The sequence below is a fragment of the Centroberyx gerrardi genome, chromosome 3 (assembly GCF_048128805.1).
Source record: "Centroberyx gerrardi isolate f3 chromosome 3, fCenGer3.hap1.cur.20231027, whole genome shotgun sequence".
NCBI lineage: Eukaryota > Metazoa > Chordata > Actinopteri > Beryciformes > Berycidae > Centroberyx > Centroberyx gerrardi.
In genome coordinates this window covers 36,527,778-36,544,244 of record NC_135999.1, presented here as the reverse complement: position 1 = coordinate 36,544,244, position 16,467 = coordinate 36,527,778, and the positions used below count along the sequence as shown (strand labels likewise).

At 38.5% G+C, this 16,467-nt stretch overlaps 1 protein-coding gene across 1 annotated transcript in view; it reads right to left on the bottom strand.

Moving 5' to 3' along the window:
* Positions 1-13,344: 13,344 nt before the first annotated feature.
* LOC139919112 (glycine receptor subunit alpha-3-like) overlaps positions 13,345-16,467 on the bottom strand; it is a 39,536-nt gene continuing 36,413 nt past the window's right edge. Inside the window, exon 6 of the mRNA XM_078290200.1 lies at positions 13,345-13,695. Coding sequence (XP_078146326.1) covers positions 13,345-13,695 — 351 coding nt within the window. The remainder of the gene's footprint in view (positions 13,696-16,467) is intronic.

The following is a 16,467-nucleotide window of genomic DNA, read 5'->3' as shown; positions in this document are numbered from 1 at the left end:
ATATATTAAATTATGGTATTTCATTCTGCGGTAAATTAATTATGCAGTATTTTGCAGTATTATGTAGTATAATGTGGTATCGGTATCATGTGGTAGTATGTGGTACTACATGGTATTATGCGGTACTCTGTGGTACTATGCAGTACTGTGCGGTACTGTGCGGTACTGTGCGATACTATGCAGTATTATGTGATATTATACCATTCTATAGTAGTATGCGGTAGTATGCGGTATTATACAGTTGTATAGTTGTATGCGGTAGTATGCGGTAGTATGCAGTAGTATAAGATAAGATAAGATAAGATATCACCAAGGCTAAATAAACTCAGTATGATAATTACAGGTTTTGTCCAGCATTTTGTACCTGCCCTCCTGCTGCACTCCTTCTCCCTTTGCACCCTTACACCCAGAGAAGAGGAGGAAGAAGATCAGGAGAATCTTCTTCCTCCTCCTCTTTATACTCTTCCTCTCCTCCTCCTCGTTTTGCCCCCTTCCTCTTCTCCCCCTCCCTTTACATCCTTCCTCTCCTCCTCCTCCTCCTCCTTTTATACCCTTCCTCTCCTCCTCTTCTTTCTCTCTCTCTCGTTTCTTTCCACTTCTTTGCCTGCTCCTCTCCTCTCCAGTTCAGAGATAAATATAGTGTCTGTGTCAACCTTCAGTCTACAATATTGATCAAATCTAGTGGTTTGCTCGTTTCACCCCTGAAAGGATGGTGCATTCAGACCTCAGTGTCAGGGCAAGGCAGTGTTTGAATCCCTCAAATTACAGTACCTAATGTATCCAGAGATGCAGACCAATACTGAGAGACAAGAAGAGACAGACTGGACAAGTCAACATAAAGAAATGGTCACTGCTTTAAGTTTATTTTCATCCAGAACTTTATCAGAACTATGTAAAAGTATGTACACCTCATTTTTACAGAGAAATAACAGTGTGTGTGTGTGTGTGTGTGTGTGTGTGTGTGTGTGTGCTCTCAACTCAACACATAACAATATATGAGGGCGCTTGGTTGTTTATATGTGTGTTTTCACATTTTTAACCCAACAGGATCATAACAGAATGTCTTGACTTCCCACTTTATGTGTCATTGCCAATGTCTGTTGTGTTGAAAAGTCTTTTATGTATTGAAAATGATATGTTCTTTATCACAGTTATGTACCATAACTCTGAGCAAGGGCTTATAACAAAAATGGCATACGTGACATGACATTTTGAGATTGTCTTAGATTTATGAAATAAAAACTCTGGAAAATTTGATCAAAATTCACATATGCTGAACTTTATTGAGGGCATGTTTAAGAATTTTAGATCTCCTATAAAGTTTGTTTAAAATTATGCTTTTGTGGCTACAAGCCAGCGACTGCCTCTCCCCACCAGCAGCAGCAAAAATACAGCACACTCAAGAAAAAAAAGCACACACTGCAGCCCTGCAGAGATTAATAACTGATACATACCAATATTAAACTCTGGTTCATGCATTATATTTAATAACATCATCTCTTTTTGAACAAAATAAATTATCTTTGATATACTTCTTACCATAGAAATGTACATTTAAATATAGAGTGGACTCTTCATGTAGTATGTCATACATCAAACACTAACAGTGCTAACCTCCTCCAGATAAATTTACACTGACAATTCAAATCTGGCAAATGTGGTCATCTCTTTGAGACATATATGTTTCCTTAAAGCATCACAGAAATAGAGACTGGTTTGAAAGTAACAAACACGAATAAAAAAAAAAAGTCAAATACAAGTTCCTTACAAAAAAAAGTGAGGGAAATGTGAAAGACAACAACTGACCTACTCCCTGCTCTTTGACTGTTAAACCTTAACAAACTGCTGCAGCCTGGCATCACATGATTGAGTTTTGATGCTTAAGACAGCAGTGAACAAAATCTGTCACAGTATGTGATGTAATAAAACTTTATAGACTTAATTTACTGGAGTAAATTAAGTCTATAAAGCTACATTTCTGGGGGAAACATTGCAAATAATGCAAATAATGCTTCAGGTTCACAAGCAAACTGAAGGTTCACAAGCCAACTTTCCAGGAAACACTGGGACCTTTTGGGGCAACAAAGGTTTAGAGGACACTGCAGAGACAGTAATTGAATAAGAAGGCTGATCTGTCATCTGGAAGTGCTGAAAATGTGACGTGCACAGGTCTGAAACAAAGCAACCAGACTACCTTGCAACTATTGCGTATGCTACCATCAAAAACCCAATCAATGCAAGGCGCCTTGTGCATTGAAGTTGGCTTGAGATAAATTTCAAATGCATGTCATTCAATATTCCCACTGCATGTGAGGGCTGCTGGTTGTGCTTCAATATTCCTACTGCATGTGAGGGCTGCTGGTTGTGCTCCAAAAACATAGAACACACTACCACTTATGTCGCAGTATTTCAGTATTTGCTATTTCAGGATTGCTTTTCCATCTAAAACAATGGTGAAGTTCACAGATGATTGAATTATGAATTCACAGCCTTTCTATGTCTCAATTGGGACCTCAGTAATTTCAATGGGAGGCTCATTTTTGTAGATAGAAAGCTGTAAACTTAGTTGCACAGTGGTCTCTGGTGGTGAAAAGGTAGTATTACAGGGAGGGTAGAGCGTAAGCAATCCTCCCTGCAGCAAAATGCTTCCAAACGTTTATACTCAAGGGTCTAACTTAGTTTTCTTGTGTCCTAATATTAATTTGGCAGGCTACTGTTTTTGTAGGCTTAACTATAAATATACCCCATTTTTAGACTTACTACTTACCAAGACATACCTAGACTTATATACTAGTAGCATAAAATCCTCAGTGTTAATTCTGTGATTGTAAAATTCAACACTATGCCAGTGTTTCTATCAGTTCATACCCATCAGAGTTAATTTAACACTTTAGATAGATTTGACCAGACACCCAGAGCCATATCAGCAATATGAGTGGACAGAAAGAAAGAACACTGTCAACGCCAAATAATTTCCACTGAAAAATCAACACTTATTAACTCGTGAAAATTTGCTGTGTACAGTGTGATTCAGCCTCCTGTACATTGCATGGACTTGCAAATGCTTTGGTAACATCATATAGCCAACAACTTTTAATAGTAATTTCTCCAGAACAATTAGGGGACACATTTTAATCTTTCTGTGACCCAACTTTAAGTCCCAACCCAGACTGAAAAAAACAACAACAAAAAAACACGTCACCTCTTCAATCTGTTATAAGATTTTCACAGATACTATTTCCAAGTCCTGGTGGGACAAATCTGATCTTTTGTAAGTTTCTAAACAGGTAGAGAACACATAGACTGTAGTCGTTCTCTGTTTGGACAGAAATGACTGTCTAAATCTGTAACCTTTGGATGTAAACAGATTTTCTCACCCTGTACAAATGCAGCATTTTCTCCTCAACTTATTATGAAACAGAACCAGTTTATCAATAAAAGCATGAGTCAGCAGAAACCTCCTTGCCACCTAATCAAGCTGATACTGTTATAACATTAGCATGATTGAAGGACAGGATAAACTGGAAAAATACCACAGGAGTTTCAGCATTACTCATACCGTCTACAAGTTAAAGAGGGAATCAGTGTAGTGGTTTTAGATTTCAGGGCCTTTTCCAGTTTGTAGTAGGGATGTTAATGATTAATCGATTAATCACCATTAAGAATTTGATCGATCAAGCATATATTACCTGATTAATCGACAATGTAGGCTATGTGCTATTTCTAATTTTTTGCTGAAATCATTTACCACCATGAGTGCGCAATTTAACTGCACTGCTTAGACAGAGGAAGAAGAAAGCCAAGCAAGCAGGCAAAAAGTCCAGTGAAGGAGAATTACATCTGAAAAAACGACAGTGTTCATTGTAAACATTGTATTACAAGGTTGAAAATACAGCACGTCTACAAGCACAATGACAGGGAATGCAGGAAGATTCCCCAGGCTGGCAAAGTAGGCGCGACACTATTTCTGCCTCCCGACCCTGGGACAGCTGTGCACCAGAGTGTCTTTCAGCGGCTGACTGACTGTCAACAGGCTGCACACTGGACTCATCCCTGACCACGTAGATATGCTCTTATTCTTAAATAAACAAGTAGATTGTCGTGTAATTGTTTCCAATACATAAGATGTGGCACAGCGCCACAATATCGGCATGGCCGGCACAAAATAAATAGTTAATCAATGTATAGAAAGTGATCTAAATCGCTCTGTAATGCGCCTAATGTGTGCATCACGTCATGATGTCTGTCATTTGGCGATGCAGTAGCACTGTAGGCTACTCAATGTGACAGTCTGTCTCCCGTTCTGAAAACGTTAGTAAAAAAAAAAATTAAATTCCACATTTTCTCAGAACTCGCATATATCACAACAGTATTTGTAAAGAGTAACTTGATACTTTTTAATTGGACAATTCTAACACTGCTCAACACTCAGAAAGTTAACATGAGTGCAGTGCAGAGACTTCATTGCATCATTGTAAAAACACACATTTTGTATTTTCTATTTTCTATGTCAAAAGCAGTTTTTTACATAATGATTAATCGATTAATTGGTCATTAACGTGATTGACGATCAATTAAGGAAATTGATTAAAATTTGCATCCCTAGTTTGTAGCACTACAAAAGAAAGGTGTCCCCAGGCACATTTTACAAGTAGATGTATATGTTAAGTATCTATTCATGTGTGTGGCTTGGTGGTAACAGGTGTGTGTGTGTGTGTGCGTGTGTGTGTGTGTGTGTGTGTGTGTGTGTGTGTGTGTGTAATGAGGAATTTCAAGTGATGTCCATAGTATAGAGGACAAATACACACACAACATTGGCAGTTAAGCTGTAAGACACAAGTGGGCTAAACAGTGTTCAGAAGATGTGTGTGTGTGTGTGAGTGTGTTTTGTCCTTCAGTCTTAAGAGAGACTTTTCCAATCCCAGTCTGTTGCATAGTGCATAGTCTGTTGCCTTCAATAAATATCAGTGATGGTAGTAGTCTCCCATCATTGTAATATTTTATTATGGTTGACTTTTGTCACGATAGTCCTTCTTAGCAGTGGTTTTCCCATATTTGTAGTCTTTTACAGTGGCTGTTCTTTGCTGTCTGTATATGGAGTGGACAACAAATCCCATCTCTTCTCTCTTCAGTCTATATTTGTGGTCTTTCACAGTGTTATTGGAAGTCTTGGGATGGACTATATAATCCCAGGCTAGAGCAGACATCTCACATTAACAATTTAATTTAGAGCTCACATTATCAGAACTAAATGTAATCTTTGACAAAACAGTACATTTTGTGAATAAAAGTAATATGGATCTAGGTGTCACTACAAACCACTTTTAGGTGCACTTAAAGGAATACAGTGAAGTTTCGGTAGATTGTCCTGTTGGTCATCTTAGCCACTGAGTGATAAGAACATAGATACCAAAATCATTCATGTGTCTCTGGTAGATCATTGGCTCCAGTGCTCCATGCTAACACTTTAGCATACACTATGTTGACTGATAATAGGCTCCATGTATCACTTAAGCATACACCATGTAAACATTTTTGCCTTTAGGACCGATAATGTTTGTCTATAACTTTTGGCTATTGGCGGGTCTACTAAATTGGGTCTGCCTATGCTTAGTTTGCGAAAAGCTAAGGGATTGGTCCAAAAATAGCCAAGTTATTAATCTATCAATTAATTTATAATTTGTACAAAAAGTTCCACTGACTGTAAAATCATGACAAAGTAATCAATCCACTTGAAATTTGCGGGTTATAAAGATATCTGCCATTTTGATATGCTGAGATTTTAAGAAAATACAGCCAAATGAACTTCTGTTATGTTGTGATAATAACAAAGACTCCAATACCCACAATGCTTTGCGTTATTATGTATTCACTCAGGCATAGATTGGTAACTTTTTTCCTAAATTGGCACAGACAGTCCTGGCAGCTCATAATATAGGCTAGACACAAAGAATGGTACTGGTTGTTTGTGTCCAGGGATTGAAAAAGACCCTTTAGGGTCGAAACATCGATTAAAACGTTTGATGGAATCGGCATGAGTGTGGCTGTGTCTTCCTCCTTTGTGTCCAGGGATTGCCAATTTTCAACCGCAATACTGTCCATTGTTCTCTGTATCGCTGTAGCCAACTGTAACAGCCTAGTTAACCTCTGCCATTCATTGACATATTTCAGTTTTAGTTTTGGAGAAGGCTGCTACCGAGTTGTGCTGGCAACCTCCCTGTGTGTTATATGGACAAACATGATGTTTCAACTGGCATGAGGGTGGCATGAGAGTAGATAATGACAGAATTTTCTTTTTTGGGTGGACTATTCCTTTAATGTCACATTACATTTGACTTTGGTGGGCTTTACTTGGTTTTGCTCTCATGCTGTGGAAGCTGGTGCGTTGCTGCTCACAGCTATATTTTCATATTTCGTTTTCCTAATTCCACTTACGTTTTCTTCATTCAGATTCAGCTTACTGAGACACAAAGCTGGGCAAAAGGGACTTTTGTTCTCCGAGTATTAACTGGAAGGCAGTTCCCTCCTCAAACACTTCCAACACTCTCCACTTAGTCAACCACAAGCCATGTGGCGCTGTGTTCATCTCCTCAGACAATGGTCAAGTCTTATTCTCCCCACTTAGTGAAAGAGTAGCAAAAAAACCTAAAACAAATGAGTTGCAACTCTTGCTGGTAGTTGGCTGTATAAAGAGTGGGGCGGGTGGTGCTGGCAATGGGTTGACCAACGGGAAAGTCTCCCAAAACCTAATTGTATTCCTTTAAACATCCTGGGGTTTGTGTGGTTTGGGGCTTCCCTATAGTTTAATATATCTCTCTAATCCAGGAGGTATCCCAACATACTATCCTCCACTATAGATATGAGTTCATAAATTGGGTCTGGGCAAGGTGTTCACCAGCTTTTGTTTGTTTGCCTGCAAAACTCTCAAACTTGAAAGGTCTCAGTTCTGGTCCACATATAGTTGAACTGTAGAAAGAGAGACTATGTATCTACAGTATCTGTCTGTGTGAATGTGAGTCTGTATGTATGTCTGTGTGCACCATGCTCTGCTACCCTTGATGGAGTTGAGCCAAAAATACTGTACAAAATAAATTACAAGTATTGAGCTACAGGTAACTACTAAAATAAAGGAAACACAAGTAATGGGGATGCAAAGTATACTGGAAGCAGGTGCTTCCACACAGGTGTGCTCCTTAAAATAATGAAGTAATTAACATCCCATCATGCTTAGGGTCATGTCTAAAAACTTTGGGCTGACCAAGTTTACCATTATCTTGGCTAATATGGCTCAGAGAAGAGATCTCATTGACTCATTGACAGAGGGTTGTTGATGCTCAACAGACTGTTCAACTTGCTGATGTTTCATGAGGAACAGTGTTGGTGGTGTTGGTATGGAAGTCTGAAGGAAAGACATCACCAACTAGGAAGAACTGTGGAAGCTCATACTCCTCAACTGTGGTGTCCACAAATTGGTTCAAAATGCAAGGAAAAACAGACAAGCAACTCTGACTCAGTTGACTGCAGATGTCAATCTAACCTGAGGAGGTAGTTTCATAAACAGTTTGTTGAGAACTTCAAGTCGCAGTGCATAGACTTTTATTACAACAATAGAAAAATGTCATATGGTCAGATGAGTCCTTCACTCTACTCTCAGCAAAAGATGTCAGGCCTCTTTTCCCATGGTGAAGGGTTCTGGTGGCTGTTATGGTGTAGGCTGCGTTTTTCTGGCATGATTTAGATCCACTGAACCCCTTAGAGGGCAAGGTAAATGCCAATAAATCCAAAACCATTCCATGTGATCATGATTATCCTATGGTAAAGCTTTTCTATCCTGCTAGAAAGATATAAATATAATTCAAATGGCTCAATTTGATGGCTCAAAAACAAGCCATCAAATTTTACAGCATCTCCAATCCAGCAACCCCCACTCCTATCAGTATAAAGCTCTTCAGTGCTAAAATTTGAACAAGGAAAAGAGTTCCCTCTGCCCACAAATACCAGGGGTTTAGGACAACCTTCAGTCTCTCTGGCCCAATCACATCATCTCTAAACAGAAATAAAATGATATCACCTATTGGAAGAAAAATGACAAACTAGAATTCTACCTGACTCTAAACAGAGAGTACACAGTGGCACAATATCTGACCACTGTGACTGATAGCAAAATCCCTGACAAGGTACAGACTCTGTGGCCATAGAAACAGGCAGATACAGGCAGACCTGGCAACCCAGGGAGAGCAGGTTGTGTTTATTCTGCTGTCAGGGGGACGTAGAGACAGAATCCCACTTCCTGTTACACTGTGAGAGATATAATGATGTATGAGAGACTTATTTTGAGAGGATAAGTAGAATATACCTCAAGTTCAACCATCTGCCTGATCCTCTCAAACTTCCCTATCTATATGGGGAGAAAAGTCAGTGTGCAGTATTAGCTGCACAATTTGTTGATTGTTGTCACACTTTAAAAGAATGGGGCAACACAGTTGGATGGAATGTGAAGAATATGTATGAATGTATATTCCCTGAAAAGTTCTATTTTTAATGGCAAATATTATATTTTGTTGATTTATCTTTCCTCACAAACATAAACGGAGTTACATAAACACAGAAATACTGATAGTTAGTGGATGGTGGAGGGTCTGAATACACAGCAACACACACACACACACACACACACACACACACATACACTGATACATGGGAGGGGATGGGATTCATTTTCTGAAATGTTGGTTAATTAATTTCTTGTTATATGCTTTGGCAATATTGTTTGTTTTTAAACTGTCATGCCAATAAAACACATTGAACTGAATTCTACACAACATGATCTCACACAAATACGCGAAATGAACATGAACTCTAAAACGGCGATTTACGTGCTGTGGACACGTACTATGGGAAAATAATGTTTCTCCACCACAAACCCCCCACAAAGAATTTAAATATGTTCCTCTGCCACAAATTTAAATACATTCCTCCGCCATGAATTGAACCACGCCCCAAAGGTTGGTTAACGGTTATGTTTAGGCAAGTAAAACGACTTTGGTTAAGTTTAGACAAGTAAAACAAGTTTGGTTAAGGTTAGGGTAAAGGTTATGATTACATTTAGGCAAGTAAAACAACTTGGTTATGGTTAGGGAAATGGTTCGGTCATGGTTAAATAAGAAAAGCATTTGTTAAAAATTTAAATGCAACTTACGATTGAAATGTCCTTTGAAAACGCTGGGAATCAAACTGCGGTCGCCAGCATTGAAGGCAAACACATACGCCCATCCACCACCCCGACCTCCACGCCCTTACTGGCCACCGTGCTACTTAAATGTGACACTACTTCGTGTTTATAGTCGTGTCTCCTTCACGTAACTGTTTTGTGTTGGGAATACGTAAATTGAACACTTTACGTTCTGTAATTTGCTGTTAACAACTCGTGTTCATTTTGGTTCAGAATGGTATGATGAGCATGAAAATGATGTAAACCATATCCTGAGACCATCCCAGTCACCAGATCTCAAACCAATTGAGCACCAAGTGATGGATTCTGGAGCGATACCTGAGACAGCATTTTCCACAGTCATCATCAAAACAACAAATTATGGATTTTCTTGTGGAGGAATGGTAAAATCTATGCCACGGTGCAGTGAAACTGTCCTGGTGGATTGTGGCAGGCCAGTGCCATACTAGGATATACGACATAATATGTTGTTGTGTTTCCTTTATTTTTGGCAGTTAAACATGTATGTTCTATGCTCAGAACATTACTGTCTATTATTGAGAGGAAATTGTTCAGTAAAATTTACAGGTAAAATACAGTAAAATTTAAGTTATTTACAGGGTGATATCACATTTATTCTAAAAAAAAGTGTTTGTCTCAATTATTGGCACCATTTGTTGCTAATGTAAGGCAAATTTCAATACCCTTATATCAAACTGACTCATCTAGACTGCTAGTCTCTTGGTGTATTTCTTTGGAATGGTCTTTAAACCCTCAACTGCATAGTCTTGAATAAGCCCGATTTCTTCTGGTTATTCTTCTATTGCCATGTGGTGGGGGAGTAAAAACCTTATTTTAAAGTAGTTAGTGTGTATCTTCAGGCCACTGTGGGAACAGAGTGAAATTTAATCTGGATTTTACCCCTTAAAGTCCCAAAGCCTTAACATTTTATGAGTTAACTATGCTAGACAGGAGTAAAACAACCAATCTTTACATATATGTGTATAAGTGAAGCAACAATTTGTTTGAGGACCCTCTTTAGCTTTGCAAGAGTAGCAATATTTGGGCAGCTTTTTAGATTAAATGTTATCACACATTGGGAATGAACTGCTTTTTGAACAACTGCCTCTGAATGACAGAATATAATAGAAATTTTCTGAACAACCTTTTGGCTAATCATTACCAAGGGCGCCAACAATTCTGGAGGCCACTTTACACAAACTGTAATTTATAATACATTCATATCACCTGAACGTCATACTGATTCAAGTATATATGTCAGCTCTCATTAGATGTTCATGTAATAATCAGTAATTTGTGACATATCAATTGAGTGAAATTTCCAAAAAATGTCATAAACGTCTGCCTTTTGTACTACCCACCTTTCTATATGCTTCTCATGCTCTTCTCTCTTCAAAAAGTGTTAATGTTATCTAATACAGTTAAAGCTGGGGTAGGCAACTTCCTTTTTGTATTATTTGGCAAAAATTTCATAACACCTTATCAGCTATGAGTAATTCAAATGGTCTGAGAGAAGAGCAGGCCTCTGTGATAGCCTCTGTTTTCAAAATCTCACCGCTCCCAGTAGGCCTCTCTCTGCAAGGAGGCGTACCTACTGCCTGTCAATCACGCGTGCATTATATTTCAGTCTAGTCTATGGCAAGCCAAACGTGTCAAAACGTGTATACTACGTCCATACTAGTCCTGCCTGCCCTGCAACCTGAAGAGAGAAAACTACTATATCCATAGAAGAGATGACATGAAACAGCCATAATCCAAACTGAATACTGGGACTGGAAAAACTTGTTGTGAAAGGAAGCCACTGCACAAGACTGTTCATAGGAGCCACATTCAGGTCAGTCAGCCAACTTGGTGTTGGGTACTGTAGCTATGGTTTTGCAACTGTGGTAGCTAATCTATGTGTGACAAAAATATATTTCAGTAACAACTAGACTGAGCTAGCAGAGCTGTGTTTTGCTTAAAAGGTTTGGAATTTATCAAGTTTGGCCAATGTTAAGCACCCGGCGCTCTCTCTCTCTCCATCTAGAGTGAACCTAGCTTGTGCATGGCTAACCTAGTAATGTCCATATCACAATGTGTGTTTAATTAAAGTAATCTATGCTGACAAAAATAATTTTTGCTGGCGAATGTTTTAGTAATAACTACATTGAGCAAGCAGTGTTTTGCGTAAAAGATTTGGAGCTTCATTTGGGGGGAAGGAGTTACAGTAGGAAGTGAGGGAGCAGAGAGGGAGGGGGTGGATTTTTTGTTGCATACTTCCTTGCTCATTTCTCCAAAGTTGCTTACCCCAGCTTTAATGTCAATACTACAGAAATATAAATCTAATGTTGGGTAACTGGATAACTAGCTAGCATACCAATTATGACTCATTTAAGCTTGCACTCTAAATTAGAGTACATAATGATTGTTTTCTTGTATCCAGTTTGCAGTTGGACAAAACTGGAAATGGCCCTTTCCTAACCTGGAAGCAACCAGAAACTATTCAATAATATTTTTTAAAACATATTTTCACATTAAGTAGCTGTAAAACACACCTGTCTACCTTTTCAAAATTGTTGGACAAGTTTTACACTGTTTTGAAAACATTTTAAAAGCTGCATTTCAATGTACAATAACATTTACAACTTTAGACTATAGCATCCAGGAAATAAATTACCTATTTTGATTGTTATAGTCAAGTTGCTTCATTCATTAATTGAATTTAAAATATTCCATAAGATTTTGATTCAATCATTATCATTTGTTTCTCTTTTTATCTCTTTGCTATGTTATTTTTTTACAGTACCTTCAGTTTTATTTTGCATTACATGTTTTATTCCTTGCACTTGTTCCTTGTGAAGCACTTTGCAACTTTGGTTTCAAAAAGTGCTCTATAAATTAAGTTTATTATTATATTATTATTTGAATATGCTACATAAAACACCATGCAATTTCTGAAAAACAGCAGCACAACATAAATGATAATTACCAGGAGGACATGACATTTTTGCTCAGTAATTTACAAATTCACAAATGACATGAACACTTAATAAAAGCTTACATAAGGATTGAATCAGGATTCATGACTGTGCCATGTAGCTCTTATGATGCTCTTGTCTGAATGTATAATGAATGAATGTATAATGAACCAGAACTAATGCGAAATGTCACCAGGTATTTTATGTGTGTACAAACACTAGGAATAATTCTGAATTACACCCTCCTTTTGTATAACCCTTGTCTCAGTTATCTTAAGGCTTAAACATCCATCTATTTTCTGTTGCCTCTCCATCTCTACTGCCTCTACATCACTGCAGTAGATTCAACAGGTGAAATCCAGGGTACCTACGCATTTTTCATTTCAACATTCTCACACTTGATTTTCAGACTTTTTTCAGATTTCTTTACTGGATTCGGTTTTTTTTGTTGGTGTTAAAAATAATGAATCTTGACAGTAGCTTGATAATGATGTCAGCTAGGCCATATTAATCTTCTTGGTTCTTCATAACATGTGAACTGGCAGTGGGTCTATAGCTGTATGAAAAAAACTCCACTATGAAGAAAATTCAAGTTGTACACTCGTTTTGAAAACATTTGGTAAAGCATGAAACTAAAAGAAAAGAGAAGAGCGTGCAACTTCAATTTTCTTCATAGTGGAGTTTTGACAAAAGCCTCATGTCTGCACCTTGCTGGGTGTGCGTTCTTCCTATTGAAATATAGGGAATGGATGGTTATATGTGTACTGGTACAAAACAACCTTTGCTGCATACATTTTCTGACTTTTGTCCAATTCTCATACTTTACCGGACCTGGAAATGACGAACTACAATTTCCAGACTTTCTACCTTTTTTCTAGACTTTCCAGAGCTGTGCAGCAACCCTGGAAATTGGGATCAGAGCCTCCACATATGTGGATTCACTTGGTAAGTATTTCATAGAAAGAGCAGGTAGCCTATCCCTAAAATTTTGTACACAGTAACTTTTAGAGAGCACCCAGGTGAATACATTGAAAAACAAAGCTGTAAATAGTTTCTTCATTGGCAGTTTTGCCAATGAGGAATAATCTTCCTGCTACCCCCCATTCCTTATCTGTGTGCGTCTATATATGTCTAATCTACGTGCTCTCTCTTTCTCTATTGCTTGTGTACATCCTCGTGCCTAAGTATCTTATAAAGAACCCAGTAGAATATATTGAAGAAGAGAAAAGCTAAGGGGAAGCCGGCCCTGGACACAGTGTCAATCTTCTTGGCTCGGTCAATAAACAACTTCCTCATCTCCTCGTGGGTTTTACCCCCTGCACCTAAGGGCCCTCCACCTCTTGCTGCTCCAGGGGGATTCTGGGTAGTGCTTGCCGTGCGTCCTGGGGTGCTGGCTACAGCAATGGTATTGTTGGCGCTGGCCTTGGAAATGGAGTCTTTGTTGTTGCTGGGGGCGGAGGTTACAGCGGCTGTGAAGCTCTGTCGGCTCTCACGCACTTCCTCTTCCTATATTGGAGACAAGAAGTAATGGGTAGGAGGTCAGATAATAGTGGTCAGTCAATCTTAAGCTCCTCACATACTGTACATACCTCTGATGTGCCCTTGAGCGAGGCACTGAACTAGGGTTAGACCGATAAATTGGTTTTCTGATATATGGGTCCAACATTGTCCTTTTATTGAAAATGGGATCTGGGTTAGGGTTAGTCCAGTAGGTGTCGTCCACCTCTGATATAATGGATGATGCAGTTTGATTGATTACATATTTATTGTAGAACTGAACAATACTACACTGGTTGTCTATGCGAAGTCCTTAACCTGAATTGATTCTGATTGGAGACATTTTGATCAGATTCCACCCAAGTATGCATGAATATGTTTTATTACTATTATTTGTTTTTTATTATTTATGCTCTAAATTCTGTTTCAGAGGCTTTTCCATACTGACAACAATAAAATTAGGGATAAGCACTGAATCCTCTGAATTTTTTTGGCATGAAATCGTCAAATTCAAAGATATTTAATATTGGCACAAAATATCGACTATCTGCAAAAATATCGGTATTGGCCCTCAAAAACCCAACCTTTAATGGCCAGTCAGTCTACCACCATACATACCTCTGATGTGCCCTTGAAATTACTTTACATGGAGTTTTGATAGCACTCACTTGGTCAATGTAAAAAAGGAGGAGAAGTAGAGGGAGAAACTTTCACACCTGTCTATCAACACCCTGTAGCCCGTTGTGCTGGTGTAAGTTGGGGGTATGTTGCAGGAAGAAATTTGCAAAAAATGTATTTACAATTCTGTTTTTTTTTCCCCACACACAATTATTTTCACACTAAATGTTTCCTGGGAGAATGCAAAAGTTTTGCAAGAATGCAGAAGTTTCTTGGGAGAATGCAGAACTTTTGTGAGAGAATCCAAAAGCATTTATTTATTTTATTAACTATTTTTTTTCTCCCCCTATTTATTTTTTTCTTACATGTATTTTTTTTCTCTCCCATGTCCTCTTAGGGGCTTTGTAGCATTCACATGGGATAATGAAATTATACAAATACAACTGTATAAGGTCAAAATTTTACAATTCATCACTTCCTGATTTAGCAAAGTAAATCTTGGAAGTTTGTGCCGGAATTTTTACTTTGCAAATTACAGACATGCCAGATTCACATGGGATTAAAATCACCAACGTTCTCCGCAGTTACAACAAATCACTTCATACCTCCAGGTAATATCAAATTATAATCTCCTGTGTGAACTTTGGGAGTTTGGCCAATTGGTCAGCTTACCCAATATGTGAAAGGATATATAAGAGGAAATATATATAAGAGGATTGACACCAAAATCATCTGTGTGTCCGGTAGAAAGCTCTATCCAGTAGAAAGCTCTGTACGCTATAGCATACAGTATGCGATTAGCATTATCCAAAGTATGAAGATAAACCTTTTAGTAATCCAAAATTGGTATTCGTTTTTATTGTATGGTCTGTAATTTCATAACTTCCAAAAACAAAATCTCAATATTCATCATTACTGAACTCCATTATGAATCAACAGTGCAATAACTTTATCTGTCTGGCTAACTTTACTTGGGCCTCGCTATGCTTGAAGTTTTGCGGGAAGAGACATCTTCTGGCATTGAAAGTGCATTATTTTTGTCAAATTTTATGTCTATTTTGTCAATCCCCTAAACAAACCTGGCAGGTTTAGGCACATGCCATTAAAATGCCTGTGATTATTTACCATACAGCATGCTAAACAGCATGTGCACCGTACAGGGCTATCTACTCAGAGAGATCATTTTAGTGCCAATCCTCTCATCACATATTGGGTAAGGTGACAAATGGGCCAAACTTCCAAAAAGTCGGTGTAGTCTTTCAAGATCAAATTTGTAAGACTTCTTTCCATCAGGAAGTACCATGTAGGGCACTGAAATCTGAAAATTCATGATTTTAGAGCCCCATTTTATTAGTCATGTAACAAGCCCTCCTTCCCCTCTGCACTTGGTAAAACGTAGTACCATACGTCACGCAAGTAACCACGTGCAGAGCAGGGGGTAGGGTCCAAGGGGGAGCAGAATATTTTAAATGGACCAAAAAGCACATGAACGCACAAGTCTACTGTCCGAATTCACAACCAGCGTGCACGTGAATGTTAAATTAGTTAGTAATTAGTAAGTCCTCCAAACCCTCCAACCCTCCTCGCCTGACCTCTCGACCTCCCTTACTCCCTACATTCAGACTTGACCTGCACACATTACCACTTACAATAAACATTTTAATTCTTAAAATATCCCTATCCAATAACCACCAGTATTTTATTTAGGACCAAATGGGTGGAGGAGGAAGAAACACAGTAATAGGACGACCCCCTTCCCTCTGTCCATTCAAACCCCCAACCCAGCCTCCCTTTCCACCTCTCTTTCCTCCTCCTCCTTTTCCTCACTGCTCCCTTCCTTGATCCTTTTGTTTCCTAGGTCAGACCTTGACTTATTCTGTCCAACTGTTGCTGTTTTTAACTAGATTACCTCTGTAACTGACACTCCCATGTCAGCTTTTTCAGAGATAATTTTTAGGACATTTGTGTTTTATTACAAAGAATGCAAGAGAAAGAGAGAAAGGGCATGTGACATATTTAAGGTCATAAGCCAGATTCAACTCTATATTATGAGAACATGGAAGATAATAGGCTCCCCTCCACACTTCAAACCGAAAACCCTCCTCAGATAACTGTAGTTAGAAGACAGATATGTTTCCTCTGCTTTGCGGATTTTTCACCTGC